General features: G+C 47.6%; 1 protein-coding gene and 1 long non-coding RNA gene across 3 annotated transcripts; one reads left to right on the forward strand and one right to left on the reverse strand.

The window, feature by feature from the left end:
- Window positions 1-1,326: 1,326 nt before the first annotated feature.
- Window positions 1,327-8,761, reverse strand: LOC142829083 (uncharacterized). The gene is made up of 3 exons (XR_012903313.1): window positions 6,377-8,761; window positions 5,683-6,248; window positions 1,327-2,223 (listed from the first exon to the last, which is right to left on the reverse strand). It is a non-coding gene; the product is annotated as an uncharacterized LOC142829083 (long non-coding RNA).
- Window positions 3,725-22,977, forward strand: LOC102457230 (alpha-1-antitrypsin-like). Of its 2 annotated transcripts, none has more exons than XM_006133688.4 (5): window positions 3,725-3,810; window positions 11,416-12,084; window positions 13,423-13,693; window positions 18,075-18,222; window positions 20,097-22,977. In XM_006133688.4, exons 2-5 carry the CDS (start codon window positions 11,433-11,435, stop codon window positions 20,289-20,291), a joined length of 1,266 nt encoding a protein of 421 aa, XP_006133750.2. In that variant the 5' UTR covers window positions 3,725-3,810; window positions 11,416-11,432; the 3' UTR covers window positions 20,292-22,977. The 2 variants fall into 2 exon arrangements, with proteins under 2 accessions (XP_006133750.2, XP_006133751.2); XM_006133689.4 differs by lacking the exon at window positions 3,725-3,810 and adding an exon at window positions 8,891-9,009.
- Window positions 22,978-23,426: the final 449 nt, after the last annotated feature.

Genomic DNA, 23,426 nt, shown 5'->3' on the forward strand with positions numbered 1-23,426 from the left:
TTCCTGGGTTCTCTCGCAGACCTGGGAGCATAATGGGATTTAGTGGGTTACACTAGAGAGGACAGGAAGATATATCTGGATTTTACATAAGATCATAAGAATGGCCAGTCTGGGCCAGATCAAAGGTCCATCTAACCCAGTATCATGTCTTCTGACAATGACCAATGCCAGGTGCTTCAGAGGGAATGAACAGAAAAGGGAATCACTGAGGCTACATGTATGCTGCGAGTTTTTTTCAGCAGAAGATATGCAGAAGATATGATCATTTGCATATCTCACTCTCATTTGCATATCCTCTTCGGATCCTTTTTGCAGAAGAGGTTTTTGTGATAAAAAGCCCTACGTAGACGGGGCCATTTGTCGCAAAAAAACCCTCTTTTGCGCAAGAGCCTTTATTCCTCAAAAAATGAGGTTTTTCAGGCCTGAGTGATTCATCCCTGTTACACATTCCCAGCTTCAAGCAAACAGAGGTGAGGGAGATGCAGATCATGCTGGCCGCTCCATCCACACTCATCAGAATTCTATAGTTCCCCTGCAGGCTTTAAAGGTGCAGCCTCAGAAGAAACAGTGTGTGGCACACAGCAGACCCAGCTCACATCGTGCCACACAGCAGCAGCCTTCCCTATTATGGCAGACCACAGCAGTGAACCTGAACACCCCGCCCCCCCATGGTTGCCAGCACAGTTACAGGCAGCTTACAAGCCCCTGCCCAGAGGGTGAAAGAGGTGGGCACCTTCCTGGTCTGGTGCGGAGATCCTGGATCTTAGTGAGATTTGGGGTGAGGAGGCAAAACTCCAGGAGTCACCTCAGAGATGAGGGAGTGGCTTCAGGCACCCTGTCTCCCGGGATGACTGCCCTTCTCTTTGTTCTTCACAACTGGACCAGCTGCAAGCGAGGTGCCTGCAATACCTCCTGTGCCAGCCTCCTGACTCTATGGGCACTGACACCATAGATGAGCCCATGAGGACCAGGAGTGGGAGCATATTGCTACCCTGCATGGCCTCCAGAAGTCTCTTGATCTGGACATGGAGCTGCACCACACCATGTGGTGAGAGCTTTCGCAGCAGGCCCAGATCATGTGCGCACCTTACACCACTGCTGACAACCACCTGCTGGCTGCTTCTGCCCTACTCCTGCCCTGCCAGCTTCTCCCCTATACTCCCTTGTGACCACTAAAGGCCCCATATATGAGATGGTGGGACCACCTGAGGCAGGCACCACTCCCAGCCTGATCCCAGAGCCTCTCCTATCCCCCTCTCCCTTCCATACCCCTCCTCCCCCTCCTAGGTTCTTTCCCCAGTTACATTTACCCCAATTAAACAAAAAATAGAGTTAACTGATTCAAAACACAAGGTCGGCTTTATTCTATCAACAGGAGAAGGGGAGCTGGGGCAGGGAGAACAGGGAGGGCAGGGGAAGGGAGGAATGTGGGAGGAAAGGCACAGAGGGGCAATGCAGAGGCCCCTTGTGGGGAGGCTTAGGGGAAAGTGTCACTGGGCTCCTTCTGTGAAACTCTCCCTCAGGGCCTCTCGGATGGCAGCTATATGTGGCTGTTCAAAGGTTCTGACCAATTGCTCAGCCTCCACCCCCTACCCTGGCAAGAACATCTCCCCCTTGTTCTCACATATATTGTGAAGGACACAAGAGGCCACCTCCACCTGGGGGAGGTTCTGCTCGCTGACGTTGAGGTAGGTGAAGAGGCAGCAGAACCTCCCTTTTGGACACCTGAAGGTGCCCACCACCACAGAGCAGGCCCTGCTGAGCCTGGCATTGAAATGTTCCTTGCTTTGGTAACGGTGTCCTGTGTAGGGATTCTTCAGACAGGGGAGCAGAGGATAGGCTGCGTCCCCCTCTGTGCACATTGGTACTTCCATGTCCCCAACCCTGATGGTGCAGTTGGGAAAAAAGTGCTGATGGGCATCTTCGCGTAGAGGCTGGAGCTGCAAAAGACACAGGCATCGTGTGCCTTCCCTGACTATCCAGCGTTGATGTTTGTGAACCAGTCTCGATGGTCTACAAGGGTCTGTAGGACAATTGAAAAGTACCCTTTCTGGTTGATGTATGCAGATGCCTAGTGGCCGGAGGCCTGGATGGAGATATGGATGCCATCAATGGCCTGCGCACAGTTGGGAAAGCCCATTGTGGCAAAGCTGGTGATGATAGGGTCCATGTGCCCAGGATGACAAGCCAGAGCAGCAGGAAGGTGTGGATGGCCCACACCACCTGTTGAAGGAAACAAACAGGGAATCACAGGGTTGCCAGGGCCCTCAGGAGGCCCCTGAGCCCAATCTCCCCACCATGGACACACCAGGACCAACTCTCTACCATCCCGTCAGGGATCTGTGAAGGCAGGACTAAAAAACCTTTCAGGAAGGGAGCCTCCACCACTCCCCCCACTTCCCTAGGAAACCCCATTCCAGCAGTTCATCACCACTCTCCTGGGACAATAGCACCATAGTTGCATGACCATGTCTCTGACCATCTATCTTCCCACACTGAACTGGTTCCTGCTGGAGCGGTAGCTGTCCGGCATGACATGCTTCCATACAGTGATGGCAACCCGCTTCTGGAGGGGGATGACAGTCGCATGTGGGCGTCCTGTTGCCTAATGGCAGGGGCGAGCCACTCACACAGTTCCATGAAGGTGGCCTTCCATATGCGGAAGTTCTGGCACCATTGCTGGTGTCCTACTGCTCCATGATGAACCAGTCCCACCAGTTGGAACTGGTGTCCGGTTGCCACAAGCGGTGGTGCGCGATATACAGGGAACGGTGGAAGGGGTTGTGCTGCATGAGTGGCACATGGAAATAGGAGAGGAGGTGCCCCACAATGAGCTGGAGTTCCTGTTCCTGCAGGGCCATGAGGGCAGCCTGCAGAACCTGCAGCAGGAGGTGCAGCATGGGGCCTAAGAGCCATTGACTGCTTGGAGGCAGGTCTGGCGTGCTGTGGTATCTGCAATGGCAACCAGGACAGGCAGTGAGAATACTCTGCTGTCCCTTAGGGAGGTAGGCAAAGGAGAGGCGCCTGAGACATGGCTGTACAGGCCCCTTTAAGCTCGAGCCTCAGATAGCCTCAGGCAGCAGCTCCAGGAAGTGAGTGCTGTCCTGATGCCCTGCCTGAAGTGCTTTCGGGTGGGCTTAAATGAGATTCAGCATCCAATGGGTGTGAATGCTCTAGTTCGAAATAGCTCAGTGCTATTTTGACAGGCATTTTCTGTATAGATGCACTATTTCGAAATAAGCTTTTTTGGAGTTACTATTCCCAAATAGCTTATTCCAAAATAAGCATGCAGAGTCCATGTATCCTAAGGAGCCACAGGACTACTTGTTGTTTTTAACGTTACAGACTATCACAGCTATTCCTCTGACACTTAATTTCATCTGCCATTGTGTTGCCTAGTCATCCAATTAGTGAGGTCCCTTTGTAATTCTTTGAAGTCTGATTTGAACTTTACCATCTTGAGTAATTTTGCATCATATGCAAATTGGTCACCTCACTTTTTAGGCCCCTTCCCCCGGATCATTTATGAATATGTTGAACATCCACTGGTCTCTGTACAGACCCCCATCGCCATTCTGACCATTTATTTCTACTCTTTGTTTCCATTCTTTTAACTGGAGTGCCTGGCAATGCTTTCTGGGTCACCTAACAATGCTTAATTTACTTTAATGACAAGCTTTTGTTATCTTAATCACCCTGCCTCTTTTTGTCAAACTCCCCGCCCCAAAGGCTGTGCTGCTCCCAGTTTCCAAACTCATCACATATCACACAGAAGCTGTGTTGCAGTTAAGAGCTCAGTCTGGGGCTAAGGTAAGTAGAACTCAGGTATGAAATGTTGGGGAAGGGGAAGAGGGGAAATCTTTCCCCCGATCATGCTAGATTTCTCTATCCAAAATGAAAGACACCTCTTCTTCCAGATATGCCTGAGGCAGGGGCCCACAGCAGCAATTTATGGGGCCAGCCTATTCCCTTTGTCCCCAGGGGAAAGCAGGTGCAAAGAAGCAACATGGGCAAGGCTGGCAGACAGAGAGTAGGCTAGTCCCTATATATATTTTGAAATTGCAAACAATCTTTTGGTGACAGATATCAACATATTTGTGGTAGCTCCTCCACCATTGTAAATCAACACAATTCTACTGGCTGCAGCGGAGTTACTCAATAGCAGTAGTTATGGGCTGTGCCATATTTTAAATCTAAATTGTATTTTTTTTCTTATTCATGAATAACTGGTTTTCTGGCAAACTACAAGTCCAACCATGTGGGCCACAGGTCTTTCAGTGTGTGCATTCTGTGCCACTGCTAAAGAATCCTCACAGGCAATATTTGTGAATTAGAAATATACTCCAGCTCAATGAAGTTGTTTGGTTTAGAATGAGATCCCATCAATCGCTATTTGAATTTCTGCATGAATTTTGTATATTAGTTAAAGAATTGATGGTCATGGTATAGCACTGAGGTATAGCCTCAGTTATGTTACTGTAAATCTGGAGTAATTAATTCTCTGAAGTCAGTGGGTTACATGGATGTAAATCTAGAATAATATAGTGCCAAATTGGATTCCCCTCTAATTTTTGGTAGTCTGTTATCTTTAGAGTATGCCTGTAATTTTTACTGTTTTCTGTCAAAGATGGGTCATTGGGAAATATTTTGAAAAGGACCTCTAGTTTTTATGCTGTATAAACTAAGGTGATGCTCAGAAGTGATGCTAACCTATTTCACAGGTCTTAGAAGAGCCCATGATGTCATATATTTTGCAAGACTTGGGTTTGAAGTTATTAGAACAACTTCGTTTAAAAGATTAATTCAGTTATAATTAACAGAAGCACTGGAATGTTTATAAAAGTAGGAGACCAGTTCAGACTTGTTTTTATGAACTCCACCTGCCTAAGATCTACAAAAGGCATAAACTTAAAAGCATAGCATCGTCAGAAAACACTCTCACTGATTGACCAATGAACTTGTGGGCAAGACAGTGACAGCTATAATCTTTGATGTCCTGATTAACACTTTCATTTGTATCATACCCACTAAGACAGAGGGGGGCAAACTTTGGTTCTCATGCACTGCTCCTTCTAATCTTTTCCATCCCTGTGCAGAGTAATTTTATGTGCACTGAGGCACGTGCAAATGTGCACCATCAGTAGAAAAAAAATCCTAGCTATGGGCACTCTGCTAATCAGCTGGGCAGCATTTGAATCTCTCCTGAGTAGCTGTAGAAGTACAGAGCTTATAGGGAATGCTGTCTGTGAGCCAGATCTGGCCTGTCATAGCTTTTGGCCTGACCCCCAAGCTCCTGGCAGGGAGTAGTGTTGGGACAGCCTTTCCAGAGGACCCAGCCCAACTTGTGGGCACCACAATAGGGGCAGCCAGCCCCTGGCCCCTCCCCTCCCCTCCTACTACCCCACTACCCACAGCCTCATCTCCCCAGCATGTGGGCAATGCAGTCACCACACTACCAGCCCTGATGCTCCTGACTGTGCAGCTGCAGCTCTGGATGGGTAGCACGGCTGCAGTGCCATCAGCCCTGGTGCTTCATTTTGCTGATGGGGAAACTGAGCCTCGGAAAGATGAAACAACTTGCTCAAAGCCTTCTTTTGTTAGTGATGAGAAGAATCCCCACAAACTGAGCGGTAGATCAATAATCACCCAGAGAGAAAAAGCCAGGGAAAAATAGTGGCTTACCTGAGGATCTTGCCACATTCCATGCGGTATTACTTGTTAACTATGCCTGCATGCTGTCTATGCACACATTTGTTGCAATTACAAGTTGTGGATGGCTGACGGAGACCTGGAGAGAAGATGCTGTCACTTGTCTTTTAATGAAAGACTGTAATTAGAGAGATGGATAGGTCTGTAATTAAGCACCAGGCTGGGACACAGGAAATCTGGGTTTGATTCTCAGCAGTGCCCATCTCCCAGTATAAACTGAGCCAACAGCCTTGCCAGGCTGGGAGCCCGGCTACGCTGGTGGCAGTGGGGCCAGCAGCTCTGCTTGTGTCAGGAGCCCAGCTGGGCTGGTGGTGGAAGGGGGCTGGCTGGAGAGCCAGTGGCAGAAGGGCTGAATTGACTTCTTCTGGTCCAACAAGCGCTCTTGTTCAGAACTGATAAGGTCCCAAGGGTGCTGGACTGGGGAGGTTCAACCTGAACAAACAGTGAGACATTTGTCCTGTAAGGTCATCTAATTTGAGTCTTGTCTCATGTGCAACATCATTCCATAAGCAGAGTCCATGTGTATTTTGACTCTTCTTCTATATAGGAAAGACAAAGAGATGAAAAATCAAATGACCCAAGTGTATGTCTATCTCCCAAACACTAAACTTCATGGCCATGGCCTGTCTGTCATATTGCCCTGTCAGTGTTTTATGTTGCAACCAACCTGAAAGAATGGTCTTGCAGACTGAAGCCCAGGTTTGGCCCGTTGAGTCACCGAGCTCCTTTGTGACCTGGGAACACCCCCAAAGTTTGTCCTGTACGTCTGTATTCTTATCTGTAAAAAGGAGAAAACCATATTTACTTTGTTCCCTGCAACAAGGTAAAGCACAGAGGGGACGTGTGCTTGTGATCCTTTTTCTTCCTTTAGTAAGTATAGTGAAGACATGAGGGGGGGCGGGTTATTTCACAATTTGTCTTTTAAAGCGTTCTTTTTCTAGTACGCCTTTTACATTAGACATTCAGGCTTTTCCTGTTGAGCAAGACAATAGACAACCAAAGAGGCAGTAATTTTGAAAGATCAGATGTACCAGAGAAGTGAGCCTGACTGATCAAGGGCCGGCAGGTGGGGTGCTGACTAGTGAACTTTGCCGAATAGACATTGCAACATTGGAAAGGATGGTGCAGTGTGCAAACTACTCCCATGGCCCTTGGGGATCGGGGACCATTTCCACCTCACAGAAGCACAATGTCTCTCTAAGAGCTCCTCCATGTCAGTGCACTTCTGTGCTGCCCACCGTGAACCTGTGCTTGACAGCTCCTGATCATAGGAGGCATGAAAAAAATGCTTGCTTTATTAACTACTAGACTGTTGTCGTTATCATGATGTGATCCGTAGCACTTGTTGACAGATTTGTCATCTCTAATTTAATAGCAACATAAATATTTAATAAAGGGCATTTGCTTCACTCCAAATAACAGTATAGGCGAAACTACATGATATTTGTTCCACACTTCATTGTAACTCATCAGGTATTTATGCAGAATCCTGGTAAATCAGAAATGCTGCTGCCTAGCTAGTATATTGCAGATAAAAAATCTTGTGGAAATCAGCTTTGAGTTCATTTGTACCTCCAACTATGGGCTTGTTACCTTTAAATTAGTTCTATTTTTACTAATAACTCCCTTTCCCATGAATACTCAATGGCCTTTTCTTCCTTTTTATCATAAGCCCATGAAAAAACATTTCATCCAAATTTGACCAAAGAAGAGGATTTGTTGTTGGTTGGTTGCTTAATGGGATTATATCTGTTAAAGTGAAGTAGGGTGGTATGAAAATCACTATGATGGGGAATTGCTTTGCTAGTGGGTACAAATACATTTAAAGGGAAATGCTACTGCATTATTCACTCTGCTTGAAGAAGGAAGAATTGCTGTGTTGAAGGATGCAGTGCCCAAACTGGAGAAGTTGCTCAGAAAGAGGAATCTTTTGCCTGTGGTTGATAGATACTTGCCTGTATGTAAAGCCAATGGACTCTGGTCATTGACAGCTGGGATTGAACCTGTGACCTTAGGGGCTAAAGCTATGTGTGTCTTCCACATGCGCTAAAAGCTAATTTCCTCTTAGTTAAGGCTGTAGAGCAGACTTCACTCTCCCTTTCTCAGTGGTCTCAGTGCCTCTGGGTTACATGCAGATTGGGGGAGAATGCTCAATCAAGGTAGACATTAAAATATGTTATTCTGATTTTATATAGTCCACGTGCAGCATTTTGGGTGCTTATCTCACTGGTTGAAACACAGGAAATACTATAAGAGGCTTTCCCATAACTATAACCTCCACCCCAAACTTTTACTCCCTCCTTCTTGAGTACTTTGAGAAGGATGGAAATGTAACATTCATGCATCACACCTATAACAAAGGACATATGTTGAGCCCTCCCCTATATCGGAACATGGTACTTTGTCTGACCGTCCTAACACCAGAAAGTTATCAATAAAGATGGGTGAAATTTTTCAGATGAATAATATATTTGTCAACCTGAATCTATTTGTAATTTTCACATACTCCACCAAATAGATTTGGGCATGTTTTTCCAGGCTGGACTTATAGAGCAATTTTGGTTAAGGGAATGGAGGTATAGGAGATCTGGCCTAGAAGTCATTGGTGAGCTGGTGTCCACAAGTCAGGGACAGCTACGAGATAGCAGTCAGTGGGCAAGGACTGGTGTAATAGTTAGAACAAGGATTGAGAAGTAAGAGTCAGGATCAGCATCAGGTTGGAGATAGACACTGGAGATCAGAGGTAGAACCAAGCTGAAATCAGGTGGTAAGCGTCATGGCAGCATTAAACTGAGGTCAGAAGTCAGAGATCAGAAAATAAAATACAGTCTGAAGTCACAGCAAGCCGGAAATATATACAGTTCCTCAGACACGTTCCTTGGGCCACCTTCAGGGTTAAATAGTGCACATGGGCTAATCAGAGAGTTTGGGTTGTACTTTTTGTGGTATCTAGTCTCCCCATTGCGCCAGGACTGTAGCTTTGCATGTCCCCTTAATGGTGTTGTGGGAATGTCAGCTGCACCAGTCTCTTTAGACACAGGTGCCTTACATTTGGTGCCATTCATGATTCACAAAGCAGCCAGCATGAACACAGTCCCTCCCTTTCTAACTTTACCCCAGTGATCAGGGAACTCACCCAAGTTGAGTCCCCTTCAGGCCATCAGTATTTACTCTGTGTCCTCATTGATCGTTTTGGACCTGTTCAATGTGTAATACTGGTAATCTGTCTGGGTTAGCAATATAAATAGTAGTACATGGGGCAATGCAGTTCAGATGAACACAGCATATCCCTCCAACTAGGTAAGTGCAGTTATGTATTCATTTTTCCTTAGGCACTTTGAATTGATGTTATTTATGGCTTCTTCAGTGTGGGTGCCAGGATTATTTCATTCTTACCTTGTGACTTTTTTCAAACTAGCTATTACAGTTGATTCTTCTGAAATAGGACTGAGGCAAACATCCAAGGGAACAGCAAGCCCTGCTGTTCTAGTGGAAGTTGCGCAAACACAAATTTGAATAAAATGTCCTTTGAAGCTATCTGGAGCCTTGAAAGTATCCAGTCCAGAAGCTGTTGAGGTGCCCCTCTGTGCTAGTGTCACTTTTTCTGTGCCATTCACAATGGCATAATCTACCAAGCCACATTCACTGGGGGAGATGAATGCATTTTGAGAGAGAGGCACAGTTAAAGCAACTTTTCAAATGCAATACTTATGTAAGGTTTCCTAGTAACTAATCTGAGAATGGCATAGAATAGATAATTGGAGGTCTAGAGCCAGATCCTACTATTAAAATTTGAGAGTAAAGGAGAGGAAAGAAAAACTTCCATTTTTTTCTGAACTAATTTCCCTTTTTACTCCCATAGACATCACAATCTCAGGAAAACAACGTCTAGTGCTATTTTAAGTTCTGGATTCAGATCTTGGTCTTAACAATGACATCCCAGTTTTTCCAAGGGAAAATTCCATTGCTATGGTTGTTGTAGAAATGTGGCGAGGGTGTATACACACCCTTATGATCACTTCAGTTGAGACATTTCACCCATTCTGTTAAAAATAGCTTAATTTAAATGGTTCTGGCAAAAAAATTTCCAATGTCAAAAATTTGACAAAAATACAAACTAACATTTTGGGGAGAAAAGTAAATGGAAATTGAGGATACCTTCACAATATTTCCCCCCATCTCACGTCAAACAGCAGAAAGCAGGGCTCTCAGCCCTGACTGGTATAAACTTGCTTTAGGCAGCTATATTCTGTACTTAGCAAGCTTGCTAAAACAAGCTTGACCTCTGCTTTGATATGGGAAATGGGGGGGAGGGGGTGACTCAGACAGACAAAAAACGCTTTTGGAGCCAGTGTGCTGTCTCTTGGCTAATTTGAAAAAAATGCAAGTTAAAATACTGGCCGTGACTTACCCTTCCAGGTTAAATAGTATAAATGTGAGCTGGTGTTCTGTGCTGCGAGGGTGAGAGCTATCAGAGTAGGTAACTGCAGCAGTGATTAAAGATTGTCCATTTGAGGGGGGAGGGGACATGGAACAACAAATATTTTTTAAAAACCACTGAGGTCAACCTCTCTTTCTACTTAGAAGTTACTTGGTGTCTCCCCAGCTACATCAGGGTGTGATTCCATAGGGAAATGTACTCTGACTTTTTGCTGGGCTGAAAATGGGGTTCCGTTTAAAATAAGTAAATAGGGCTGTGTTAAGTCAATTCAGGGCTGTGTGCTGACTTTTTGGCTTTAGAAAATTTGAAATTTAAGCCCCGATCACTGTTCATGGCAGTTGCCTTCTCCTCCAGCAAGCAGCTCTCAGTCTGGTAAGTTTGGGAACACAACCAAACTTTACCTAGGGTACGCAAACAAACAAATCACAAGACTAACACACTATTAACTAACAGGGAATGAGGTTGGTGGCCACAACCCTTAGAACTGTGGCTCCCAGCAGAAACTCCAGCTGGGCCTCATTTGCGAGTCCAGGTCCCCTCCTCTCCACTTCAGTCAAGTGTGTGCAGGGGTTCCTCTCAACTGAGGACTTGCCTGAAAGTGCAAGTATCTCACTGATTGCTGCTGCTGCTGCTATCATTACAGTGCTCAGCTCAGTCCTTGCCCCTCAATCCCATCCAATCCCCAAGGGACTCAGATAGAAACCCCCCTTCTCTAAGGTAAGACTCAAAAAATATCTGTGCTCCTCTTGCCCACCTGGGCATGGCTTCCCAATCTGGACCCAGCTAAGAGTGGCCCAGTGGATAACCCCATCATCCACATTCTCACACTTGCCTCTTTTTCATATGCCTGCAACTACCCAGCACATTTATCACAGATTGTATGTGTGGCACCAGGGAAACCCAGGTTGTGCAGCTTTTGGTGCTTCATGGAGTTCCTGACACACATGCAAATTATACCTGCATTATACCTGTATTGACTGTTGCACAGTCTAGCTCCAGAATTTTTCTGGCTATCACATCACACATCCTAAAGAGCCAAAGTATATTGCCATTTTTATTATGGCTGATATATTAGTAAACTAAGCCAGACTACACTTTAGCAGGATTTATACATCTGTATAATTACTTTAGCTAGGTCATGTTCCTTTGGTTTTGTGCATTATTTTAAAATGCATTTTATTAATAATTGTTATGACAACAAATACATATATTAATTGCTATTAATTTTGCTCATCTAATTGTTTGTTGATTCTCTTTTGTGACAGAATAATTTGAAAGGAAAATGAGTTCCACCCTTTCTGTGTGTTTGTTACTTGCTGCTCTTTATCCGGTCGTCCATTGCAATCACTTTTCTCATTACCCCACCTGCCAGGATGACCAGAAAGATACAAATCACACGGAAGAGCATGCACTCTTAAACCAGGCTTGTGTCAAACAAGGTTCTAGCTATGCTGACTTTACATTCAGATTCTATAAGCAGGCTGTATTAGAAGAAGCTGACAAGAATGTGTTCTTCTCTCCCATGAGCATCGCCACTGCCTTTGCAATGCTGGCAATGGGAGCTAAATCAGCCACTCTGACGCAGATTTTTGAAGGAATGGGGTTTAACCTGACAGAGATTCAGGAGGAGGAGATCCATGAAAGTTTCCGTCATCAGCTCCGTATGATGAATTGTCCTAACAATAAGATCCAGATGAGTATGGGAAATGCCCTTTTCCTAGCAATGGGGTTTCAACCCCTACAGAAGTTTTTAGATGATGTCAAAACCTTCTATGAAGCAGAATTTTTTTCTACTGATTTCCAAAATTCAACAGAGGCTGAGGAAAAGATCAATGGTTATGTAAACAAGAAAACTCATGGGAAAATTCCAAAACTAGTTGGCCATCTTGATCCAAACACTATAATGGTTCTTGTGAACTACATGTATTTCAAAGGTAAGGTATGGAGCACAGAGGGCTATTTATTTACATTATAATGTTTGGCTGCTTGATTTTATTCTAAAGTAAATATGTTGATGCTTTTTCTTTTAAATTAAGAAAAACAGACTATAATAGAGCATAGAGATAGAACTGGACTAAAGTATACTGGTCCTTGAAGATAAGGATAAAAACCAGGTATTTGATGTACCATAAAAGAGGGATCCAATAATTTAAAATCTCTCTCAGATTCTTATTTGGAAGGGAGTAAAGATAGAGCCCTTCTCTGCTACAAGTGTCTATCCGGGAATGTGGATGTCTGTAGATAGACACCTACAGGCAGTCCCCGGGTTATGTACAAGATAGGGACTGTAGGTTTGTTCTTAAGTTGAATTTGTATGTAAGTCGGAACTGGTACATATTGTAGGGGAAACTCTAGCCAAACATTTCTCCAGAGCTCAGTTTTATTCTCCCACACCTCACTTCCCTCAGGGTATGTCTACACTACCCTCCTAGTTCGAACTAGGAGGGTAATGTATGCATACCGCACTTGCTAATGAAGCCCGGGATTTGAATTTCCCGGGCTTCATTAGCATAAGCGGGGAGCCGCCATTTTTAAATCCCCGCTGCTTCGAACCCCGTGTAGCGCGGCTACACGGGGCTCGAACTAGGTAGTTCGGACTAGGGTGCCTATTCCGAACTACCGGTACTCCTCGTTTCACGAGGAGTAACGGTAGTTCGGAATAGGCACCCTAGTCCGAACTACCTAGTTCGAGCCCCGTGTAGCCGCGCTACACGGGGTTCGAAGCAGCGGGGATTTAAAAATGGCGGCTCCCCGCTTATGCTAATGAAGCCCGGGAAATTCAAATCCCGGGCTTCATTAGCAAGTGCGGTATGCATACATTACCCCGCTAGTTCGAACTAGCGGGGTAGTGTAGACATACCCCCAGTCCTTTATTCTCAAGCTGAGGTGTCTGCTGAGAAAAGCCGCTCCGCGTCTCCCTGGTCTGCTGAGGGGGAGCAGCTAGTGCGGGGTTGCCTCACCCCGTTTGTAAGTAGGGATCCGATGTAAGTCGGATCCATGTAACCCGGGGACTGCCTGTATATCCATTGATATTCAGGGCTCTATTCCCAAGAGACACTGTAACCAATGGAGAGGAGTGTGGTCCCATAGCTTCCTGAAGCCAGAGCCTCAGGCCGAAAGTTTCTCCTGGCCATGAGGCTGTTCTGTCCCCAATCCCGCTGTCAGCAGGGCTGTATGACCCCAGACAGGAGTTATCTACACTTCTGAGGGTCTTCTTTTAGTCTGCTAACAAATTATTTTCTCCCTCCATTCTCTTTGTTGTTGATGAAAAGCCTTCTGGGAAAATCCTTTTGATCCTTTCCACACCCACAAGGAAGATTTTTTGGTGGACGAGAAAACCTCTGTTAAAGTCAATATGATGTGCCGGGATACCAATTATGAAAGCCACTATGATAAGCAGCTGTCATGCTGGCTGGTGCAGATACCATACAGTGGAAATGCCAAGGCGATATTTATTTTGCCTGATAAAGGGAAGATGAAGCAGGTGGAGGCTGCTCTCTCGCAAGAAACTGTGTGTAAATGGGAAAAACTGCTCCAAAAAAGGTAACCCTTTGCCCACTGTTGTACGGATGGATGGTTGATGGTAATGTTAGGAGAGAATTCCAGAACAAGGCAAAATATTAATACTAGTATCACAGTTCAGTACTCTCTGTATTGAGTAAGTAGAGTTCTCCAATAATCCCCCTGCTGCCTTAGAGAGCTTTGGAGAATCTATAACTTCAGCTCTTCTGCCAGCACAGGCTGCCATATCCCAAACGCTGGTCTGTTAAGACTCTAGCCAGGCCACCATTCTGAACAAATCTGGCAGGTCCTCGGTCTACAAGTACTGATCTTGTCTCCAGTTGAATGCTTCAATGTTCTTACTTGCTTCATGCTGCAAAAGAAATGTATTAATTTCCCTGTGCCACTGACTCCAACCTTCTTACCCTTTCTTGTACCTGTTTCACTCTGCTTCTTGCTCCTAATCTCTATACTTGCTCCACCATCTCTGTGTCCCTCCAGCCACTTCTGTTCCCACAGATGTCTGTTGGATGGTATATGTCAGGGCTCTGAAATGAGGTTCTGGAAGCAGCAGAAATACATTTGTTCAATAATCCAACAGCATCTGTTCAGAAGTATCCAGGCATGTAGAAAAGGCTCCCTTAGACCTTTTTAGGTGCTCAGTCCTCACTCAGACACACACATCACACAACAGACACCTCAAGAATCAGAAAAGCACTGTGCACTGTCATTAAATTGTATGTTGAGATGGCGCATTGGGGTCCCCCGCCTCCTGCACCCCCGTAATGGCACGAACAGACTCCACCAGCCAGTAGAATAGAGGTGGTTTATTGCTTCCCCAGCATACAGCACAGCACAGATGTCATCAGGTTACAGGGTAGGCCTAGGATGCCTCAGCCCCCCTTGATATGGGGGGGTGGGTCTCGGCTTCTAAACCCTCCAGCCTGTTGCTGAGGCTGCTTCCTCCATGCTCCCAGACAGAAACTAAACTCTCCTCCAGCCCTGCCCCCCAGCTAGGGCAGCATCCACCTTCCTTTGTTCCTCTCCATGGGGGTTAGCTGGTCAGACAGGTTGAGACACCCTCTTTGCATAATGACTCATCGCCTGTCTTGCTCGGTGGTGCTACAGACAGTGGCCAGTGAGTTAGCAAGCTCCCCCCCACTACGTCACAGTTCTCCCCCCTCCGAGAGCGAACTGAGCAGGGTCACTCCGCTCGTGACCTAGGGAAGTTTGGGTCCTCTGCGTGGGAACCCGCCCTGGGGACATGGGTGCTCCCCTTGTCTCGGGCCGGCCGTGACGAGGCCCCACATGAATTGGCTTCACTCGCCGCACTGCTCCGGGGGGACTGGCACAGGCCTGTCCTCGGGGGTCACACCCACCCTTCCGCTGGCCTTGATCTCTGGCCAGGGTTTCTCGGGCCGATAAGCCCAGCGAGCCTTCTCTGGACAGCCAGGGCGGCTTCCACATCCAACGCTCCATCCAGGGGGGTCTTCCCCTCCCATAACTCTCTCCAAGCTGCTTTCCTCCTGTCTTGGGCCTTCCCACCCCTTTGGCAGGAGTCGCAGGACCGGCAGTACCGCTGCACGGCTGCAAACATCCCCGGCCAGTAGAAGTGTTGGAGCAGCCTCAGCGGGGTGCTCCGAATCCCCTGGTGGCCCGCCATGGGGACGTCATGGGCCAAATACAGCAGCTTGAGGCGATACTTTCGGGGGACGACCAGCTGCCGCTGGACCCCCCATGCCCTCGCCTTCCTGGGGGGGAGCCACTCACGGAACAGGAATCCCCGCTCCCACCGGAATCTCTCCTGGCCACCTCCTCCTAGGAGCTGAACTGCACAGAGGCCAGCCTGGTCCCTCAGCCTCTGCAAGGAGGGGTCTGCCTGCACCTCAGCCTGGAATTCAGCTGCTGAGGCAGGGATTGGGACCTGTCCCCCACCTTTGCCTAGGTCCGGAGTCCCAGCCTGGCTGGACCCCGTGTCCGCTGGAATGGGACCCTGAGGAGTCTGCCGGGAGTCCTTCCCTGGACCCAGGTTGCCAGCCTCTCGCTGGCTTTGGCTACGGGTGGTGACTAGAGCCTGCTGGGATTCATGGGGCCACTCCTCTAGGTCATTCCCCATCAGCACCTCGGTGGGCAAGTGCGGGTGCACCCCCACTTCTTTGAGACCTTCCTTGGCCCCCCCCCATTTCAGATGCACCCGGGCTACAGGCACTTTAAAGGGGGACCCGTCTATGCCCTTCAGGGTCAGCTGGGTGTGGGGTAGTATCCGGTCTGGGGCCACTATGTCAGATCGGGCCAGCGTCACCTCCGCCCCCGTGTCCCAGAAGCCCGTCACCTTCCTACCATCCACCTCCAGGGGTATGAGGCACTCGCTTCGCAGGGGCCGTCCTGCCCCCACCCGGTACATGGAGAAATCCACCTCCCAAGGGTCAGGCCTCCTAGGGGAGGTGCACTGAGCATCCTTCCCCTCTCTCTGAGTTGAGGTTTGCCTGCCAGCCCCTGCCTCTGGGGCAGCATGCCCTTCCTCCCGCCCAAGCCAGTTAACCCCGGAAAGTCCCAGGTCATGGGACCTGATGCACTGAGCCCTCTTGTGGCCTTTTTGCCCACAGCGATGGCAAGTTAGGCTTTGGGCTGTCTCTGTCCAGGCCCTGGCTGGTTCTCTGGGGCACAGACGACCTGTTCCTTGGGCTCGCCTCGTAGTTGACTCCCTCTGTTGTTCAGCCGACATCCGGTCTCTGCGCAATTCCCTTTCTCTCCGGGACTCCCGTTCACACCCGGATCAGCTCTCCGTGAACTCGTCTGCCAGTCTCCCGGCCTCCTGGGGGGTCCCTGGTCTTCGGTCCTTGAGCCACAGCCTCAGTTTGGGTGGGCACACTTCATAGAACTGCTCCATCATGACCAGCTTGAGCAGCTCCTTTGCGGTCTGGGCTCAGACTCCAGACACCCACTTGCAGCATTATTGCGCCAGGCGGGAGGCCAGATCCATATAGGTCTCCCGTGGCTCCTTCTGCACCCCCCGGAACTTCTTCCTGTACATCTCCGGGGTCAGCCTGAACTTGTGCAGCAGGGCCTCCTTGACTCGGTTGTAATCCCCTGGCTGTAGGTCCTCCAGCCGACTGAGCACTCTGGCCACCTCCTGGTTCAGTGCGAGGATGAGCTCCTGCAGCCAGTCAGCTGGGGGGACCCGTTTCAGTCCACAGGCCCTCTCAAAGGAGCTGAGGAACCCGTCTATGTCGCCCATGTCCTTCAGTTGGGCCACTACGAGCCTCTCCAAGCCTCTGGCAGCCCTGGGGCCCTGGGGCCCATCCACTCTTGGTGCAGCTGAGGCCCCTCCGGTTCTCCGTTCTACCATGGCCAACTCATGCTGTCGCTGTCTCTCTCGATCTTGGCGCTCCTTCTCTCAGTCCTGGTGGTCCCTCTCTCGGTCCTCTACTTCCAATTCCTTCATCCGCAGCTGGATCTCCAGCTGCCGCAGCTCCGCTGGGCTGGCCCCTGCTCTAGATGGGCTACGGCTTGCAGGCCTCCCGGGGGAAGCTGTCTCATCTCCCCAGTGGGTTCCAGCGCTCCTCCCCCTCTCTGAGCCTGACACACTCTCAGGAGGGGTCTGGCTGCTCCCCCTGGGGACAAGATCCTGGCCCTGTGGCTGGTCATTCTTTTCCAGCTGGGCAATCAGCTGGGCCTTGGTTGCTTTCTGCACAGGCAAGCCCCTCTCTCTGCACAGCTTCACCAGCTCTGCCTTCAAGAATTAGGCATAGGCCATCTGCCCGCTGGTCCCCTCGGTGCAGACTCACCAGTCTAGTGCTGCAGTGCCCCACGATTTCCAGGACCCGCTTCGCTCTGTCTCCTGAATGCCTGCTCCAGGGCTCTTGCTTTTACTGCGCCTTGTCGCTCGCCGCTGGAAGCTCCATCCACGGGGTGCAGTGCATCCCACTTCTGACACCAGTGTGACGGTGCATTGGGGTCTCCCGCCTCCTGCACCCCCGTAATGGCACAAACAGACTCCATCAGCCGGTAGTATAGAGGTGGTTTATTGCTTCTCCAGCATACAGCACAGCACAGATGTCATCAGGTTACAGGGTAGGCCTAGGATGCCTCAGCCCCCACTTGATATGGGAGGGGGTCTCAGCTTCTAAACCCCCCAGGCCTGTTGCTGAGGCTGCTTCCTCCATGCTCCCAGACAGAAACTAAACTCTCCTTCAGCCCTGCCCCCCAGCCAGGGCAGCATCCACCTTCCTTTGTTCCTCTCCATGGGGGTTAGCTGGTCAGACAGATTGAGACACCCTCTTTGCATAATGACTCATCACCTGTCTTGCTCGGTGGTGCTGCAGACAGTGGCCAGTGAGTTAGCAAGTTCCCCCCCACTACGTCACATATGTACTCCACACTTTTCAGTGTTTCACCATCATGTTGTGTTCTTTGTTGACAGGAGTATTGATCTGTACATGCCAAAGTTTTCTATTTCGGGGTTCTATGATGTGAAATTCTTGTTTGAGAAAATGGGTATTACTGATGTGTTCTCTGGCCACGCTGATCTCTCTGGAATCACTACAACATCCAACCTGCATGTTTCAAAAGTAAGTTAATAAGCAAATGGTTTTGTTAACTGGATTTTTCTGTACCTGTGATTGTAAAAGTTTACCCTTGAGACTATTTAAGGGCTTGATTCTGCTTCTGCTGAAGCTGTTGGCAGAACTCCCACTGGCCTCAGTGGCTGCTAGCCCTCAGTGAGGTTTCACAAGCTTGTTACAGAGAACACAACCTGTCATTTCTGAAAATTGTTATAAAAGGAAATGGTTCTCAGGAGCAGCAAGTACATTAAAAATGGGCACAAATGCAAAAAAAACCCCATTGCTTTAAGTATTCCTTGCCCCTGGACTAGAATGGCTCAGTTGCAGTGCTGATGATTACTTCCAAATTTAGGGCCAGACCATGTTACCCTTATTCATTTTTTTCCCTTGGGCATTACCTCAGATTCCAGTGAGACAGTGGATGAAATTCTGGCTCTACGGGAGCCAATGAGACTGTTGCCATGGATTTCAATGGAGTCAGGATTTAACTGTGCCAAATAGGCTACAAACTCAAAAGGAGTAAGGGTATGTTTACACTGCCACCCTAGTTCGAACTAGGGTGGCTAATGTAGGCATTCAAACTTGCAAATGAAGCCCGGGATTTAAATATCCTGGGCTTTTTATTTGCATGTTCCCGGGCGCCACCATTTTTAAATGCCCCGTAGTTTGAACTCCCTGCCCGCGGCTACACACGGCACGGACTAGGTAGAATTAAAGCTCCTAATTCAAACTACCGTTACTCCTCATTGCAGGCATGTGTAGACACTCCACTTCTGCTATTTCAAAATAGTTTTTCACAAGGGCCATTCTAAGGGTATGTCTACACTACCCCGCTAGTTCGAACTAGCGGGGTAATGTATGCATACCGAACGTGCAAATGAAGCCCGGGATTTGAATTTCCCGGGCTTCATTTGCATAAGCCGGCCGGCGCCATTTTTAAATGCCGGCTTGTTCGAACCCCATGCCGCGCGGCTACACGCGGCACGGGCTAGATAGTTCGAACTAGCAAGCCATTCCGAACGCCTCGCGGCACGGGGTTCGAACAAGCCGGCATTTAAAAATGGCGCCGGCCGGCTTATGCAAATGAAGCCCGGGAAATTCAAATCCTGGGCTTCATTTGCACGTTCGGTATGCATACATTACCCTGCTAGTTCGAACTAGTGGGGTAGTGTAGACGTACCCTAAGTTATCCCTCCTGGGGTTCTAAATTGAGGTAGCATGTTTACATTAAGGAAGCCTGCCTCGGACTAATTTTGAGGCTTCCCTGCTGTGTAGATGTGCTATTTTGAAATAAGCCATTTCAGAATAACTATTCCAGAATAGCTCATTCCGAAATAACTGTGCAGTGTAGACATAGCCTTTTAGAGAACCCTGGCAGAGTTTGGTTCTCTAGTATTAATTCACTGTATGACACAGAGGTGACACTGAAGAAAAGAATTCTGGGACTTGGTATCACGGATTTTTGTCATTGTTCATCTTGACATTTCTGCTGGAACACAGCTTTGTACTATCTAAACATCCTGACTGTCTGTGAGGCTAAGAAGGAATTGGTGACAGTAATCAGGTATAGGAAAAAACTCCTCTCTTTTGTGGCAAAGAGCAGTGGACTTGATGCAGGCCTGTTGTTCTTCACAGCAGAACTGCAACTGAGAAATAACTGCAATAACTTCTTCAGATTGTTGGAATTGTGACAGGAGGAAAACCTGACACAGGGACCCTTATTGCAGCCACAGGGAGATTTGCCACACAGTGGCATTGGGTTTACTGGGTTATATCAGTCCTATTTATATCCTTCACATTTCCTAACACAGCAAACTCAACTTCAGCTGCTGTTCACCGTCCTGTACTCACACTCTAACATTTGCCTTATTTCCTCACAGGCTATTCACAAGGCCGTGCTGACTGTTCATGAGAATGGCACCGAGGCAGCTGCAGCCACAGCAATAGTCATTAGCAAACTTTTTCGTCCTTCATTTATCATTAAGTACAACATGCCCTTCTTGGTGATGATTGTGGAAAAAAGATCCCTGAACATACTATTCATGGGGAAAATTGTCAACCCTACTATAAAATAATTGAGGGTGGCTGGATGCATTAATGCTTACAATGTGGCACAGCAGGTACTCTTAGGGTATGTCTAGACTACCGTAAAATCTCGAGTATAATGCGCATATATGTATAGTGCGCACCCTGAGTTTAGACTCTTAAAATCATGAAAAAAATGAACTCCTATGTATAATGTGCACCCATTATACTGGAGAATAGTAGGGAAGGAACTGGAAGGAAACCTGCCCTCTGCCCAGCTGCCAGCATGCCGAGCTCGCGCCTGCTGGGAGGGCCTCCCCCGCCCAGCTGCCGGCGTACCAAGCTTGCACCTGCCGAGGGGGCCTCCTACACCCAGCTGCCGGTGGGCCAAGCTCGTGCCTGCCAGGGGGGCTTACCCCGCCCAGCTGCTGGCGCGCTGAGCTTGTGCCTGCCGGGGGAGCCTCCCCTGCCCAGGTGCCCACGCACCGAGCTCACACCTGCCGGGGGGCCTCCCCCACGCAGCTGCCGGTGCACTGAGCTTACGCCTGCAGGGGAGGGGGGCTTCCCTCCGTCCAGCTTGTGCCTGCCGAGGGTGAGTTTAAAACTTTAAAAAAAAACCTCCTCTGGATAATGCGCACCCCGACTTTGACGCTAAAAAAAATGGGAAAAAAGTGAGCATTATACTCGTGATTTTATGGTACATCCCTCTGTCGCCAGAGGGATGTAAATTAGACATACTGAAATTGCTAATGAAGCGGGGATTTAAATCTTCTGCACTTCATTAGCATAAAGATGGCCACCGCTTTTTTGTCACCATCTCTTATGCCTCATAAAACGAGATATACAGGATCTGTCGCCAAAGGCTTTAGTGAGTGATAGAACCGCGGCTAGACTGCCACTTTTCATCACCAAAGCTCCGTGGCAACAAAAAGCAGCAGCCATTTTAATGCTAATGAAGTGTGGGAGATTTAAATCCCCACTCCATTAGCAATTTCAGTATGTCGAATTTACATCCCTCTGGCGACAGAGGGATGTAATCTAGATATACCCTTAGAGACCACCAGGTGTTAGTAACTATCCCTGAACTTTAATTGACATACCTTCACCGTGAGTGTGGGAACTTTTAGCCTATAAGCAGTTGAGATTTCTCCTCAAATGAAATAGCTAATGACATGTGTAATAAGAAATCACAGATTATCTACACAGGAAAGCTTATCATCTCTCCCCCTGCTTTCCCCCTAGTTTGATCATTCAGATCATGCTAAGACATTCCCTGAGTCCCTAGAAAAGCAATTTTTGTTAAAGGTTTCTGATAGAGCCTCGTGTAAGATATAAAGTTTCCAGTTTGAGCAATGGTGTCCTAAATGTCTTCAGTACTGGGTTATTCACAGGCGACTTTATTATTCTGGAATCTTGGTAATGAGCTCTGTTCTGCCTGTCTATCTCTGGAAAGTCCCAGCTTTGGGGTCCAAGAAATTAGCAAACCCATCTCTTATTGCTGCCCAGAGCCTGAATTGTTGGTCAGCACACTGCCAAGCCAGTCCCGTCACAGCTTCCTCTCTCCAAAAGTTCCCTAAGGGCACATCTACACCGCAGCGCTAAAGCCAAAATAAGCTATGCAACTTCAGCTATCTCAATTGTGTAGCTTAAGCTGAAATAGGTTATTCAGCTTTTGACACTGTCTACACAGCAGGAAGCTCAAGGAAGAGCACACTTCCTTTGACTTCCCTTACTCCTTGTAAAATGAGGGTTACAGGAGTCAGAGTAAGAAGTCCTCCAGCTCGACATTATTTCGATATTATGTCAAAATAACTGCTTTTGTAGTGTAGACACGGACTATATTATTTCAGAATGTCATTCCAAAATAACACTGCTGTGTAGATGTACCCTTGGGGCATGTTTAGACTATGTTTTAATTTTGAAAGAGGACATGCGAGTCTTTCAAAAGTGAAAGTAGTCTGGACGCATTTTTTGGGGGAAAAAAAAAACCTTTTTAGAAAAAAAACACTCTTCCTAAAAAAAGGAGGTTTATGCGGTTTTTCGAAAAAGGATTTTTTTTGTGAAAAAAAGCATTTAGACTACTTGCACGTTCGAAAGCCCCGCTTTAAAAAAAGCAATTAGAAGAAGATATGCAAATTCCCACAGAATTTGCCCTCACCACGTGTTCCAGCTTTTATCTAGGATGCCCCCAAAAAGCCAGAGCTGCTCCAAAACATTTTAAATTGCCCTCATGTAGAACACGCTAGGTATCATGTTACTTCCACAGGGTATGTCTACATTACCCCGCTAGTTCGAACTAGCGGGGTAATGTAGGCATACCGCACTTGCAAATGAAGCCCGGGATTTGAATTTCCAGGGCTTCATTTGCATAAGCGGGGAGCTGCCATTTTTAAAACCCCGCTGGTTCGAACCACGTGCAGCACGGCTACACAGGGCTCGAACTAGGTTGTTCGGACTAGGATTCCTATTCCGAACTACCGGTACACCTAGAGTTCGAACTAAGAGGGTAGTGTAGACATACCCACAGTGACTGGCAAATAACTTTTTAAGGCACAATAATGAACAAGACACAGACGTGTACATTGTGAATTACTAATTATTGCTGTTAATGAATGGGTAAAGTAGCTATAACAGTGTGGCATACAATGGCTTCCCAGAAATTATTATTGTATTGAACCTTTCTTCCCTGTTCTATGCTATCATTGGTTTTTAGCAATAAACCTGACTGATACTGGTTATTTGGTCCTTGTGTATATTTCATTACTAATCAACATATGGTCCAGCAATTGACTGTGAAATTTATTGACACACTGATAAACATTGTAACAGAAGTTTATTTATCAGTATAGTTCAAACCACTCAGGTGCCGCAAATAGTGATGCATGACGCGCTTCCAAACAGGAGCTACTGCTTAGGTATGCACTATGAAGAGGCTCAGAAGGAATTCCACCATATGCTTCCATAGCCATCTCAGTCCCTTCTTGCCCAACACACCCTGCCCAACTGGCAAAAAACTGTGCCAGGCCCTAGAAGGACAATGACTCATATTTAATATGAAGGCAGGTACATGTCGGGCATCCATACATAGCAATGATTTGATTCATCAATCTTCTTCTAAGGCCCTTCCTCCCTTTGGAGCAGGTCTGGTTCCTATACTGTGCTGGCATTTTCTCTTCCATCACAGC

Source organism: Pelodiscus sinensis, chromosome 4, assembly GCF_049634645.1.
Source record: "Pelodiscus sinensis isolate JC-2024 chromosome 4, ASM4963464v1, whole genome shotgun sequence".
Classification (NCBI taxonomy): domain Eukaryota; kingdom Metazoa; phylum Chordata; order Testudines; family Trionychidae; genus Pelodiscus; species Pelodiscus sinensis.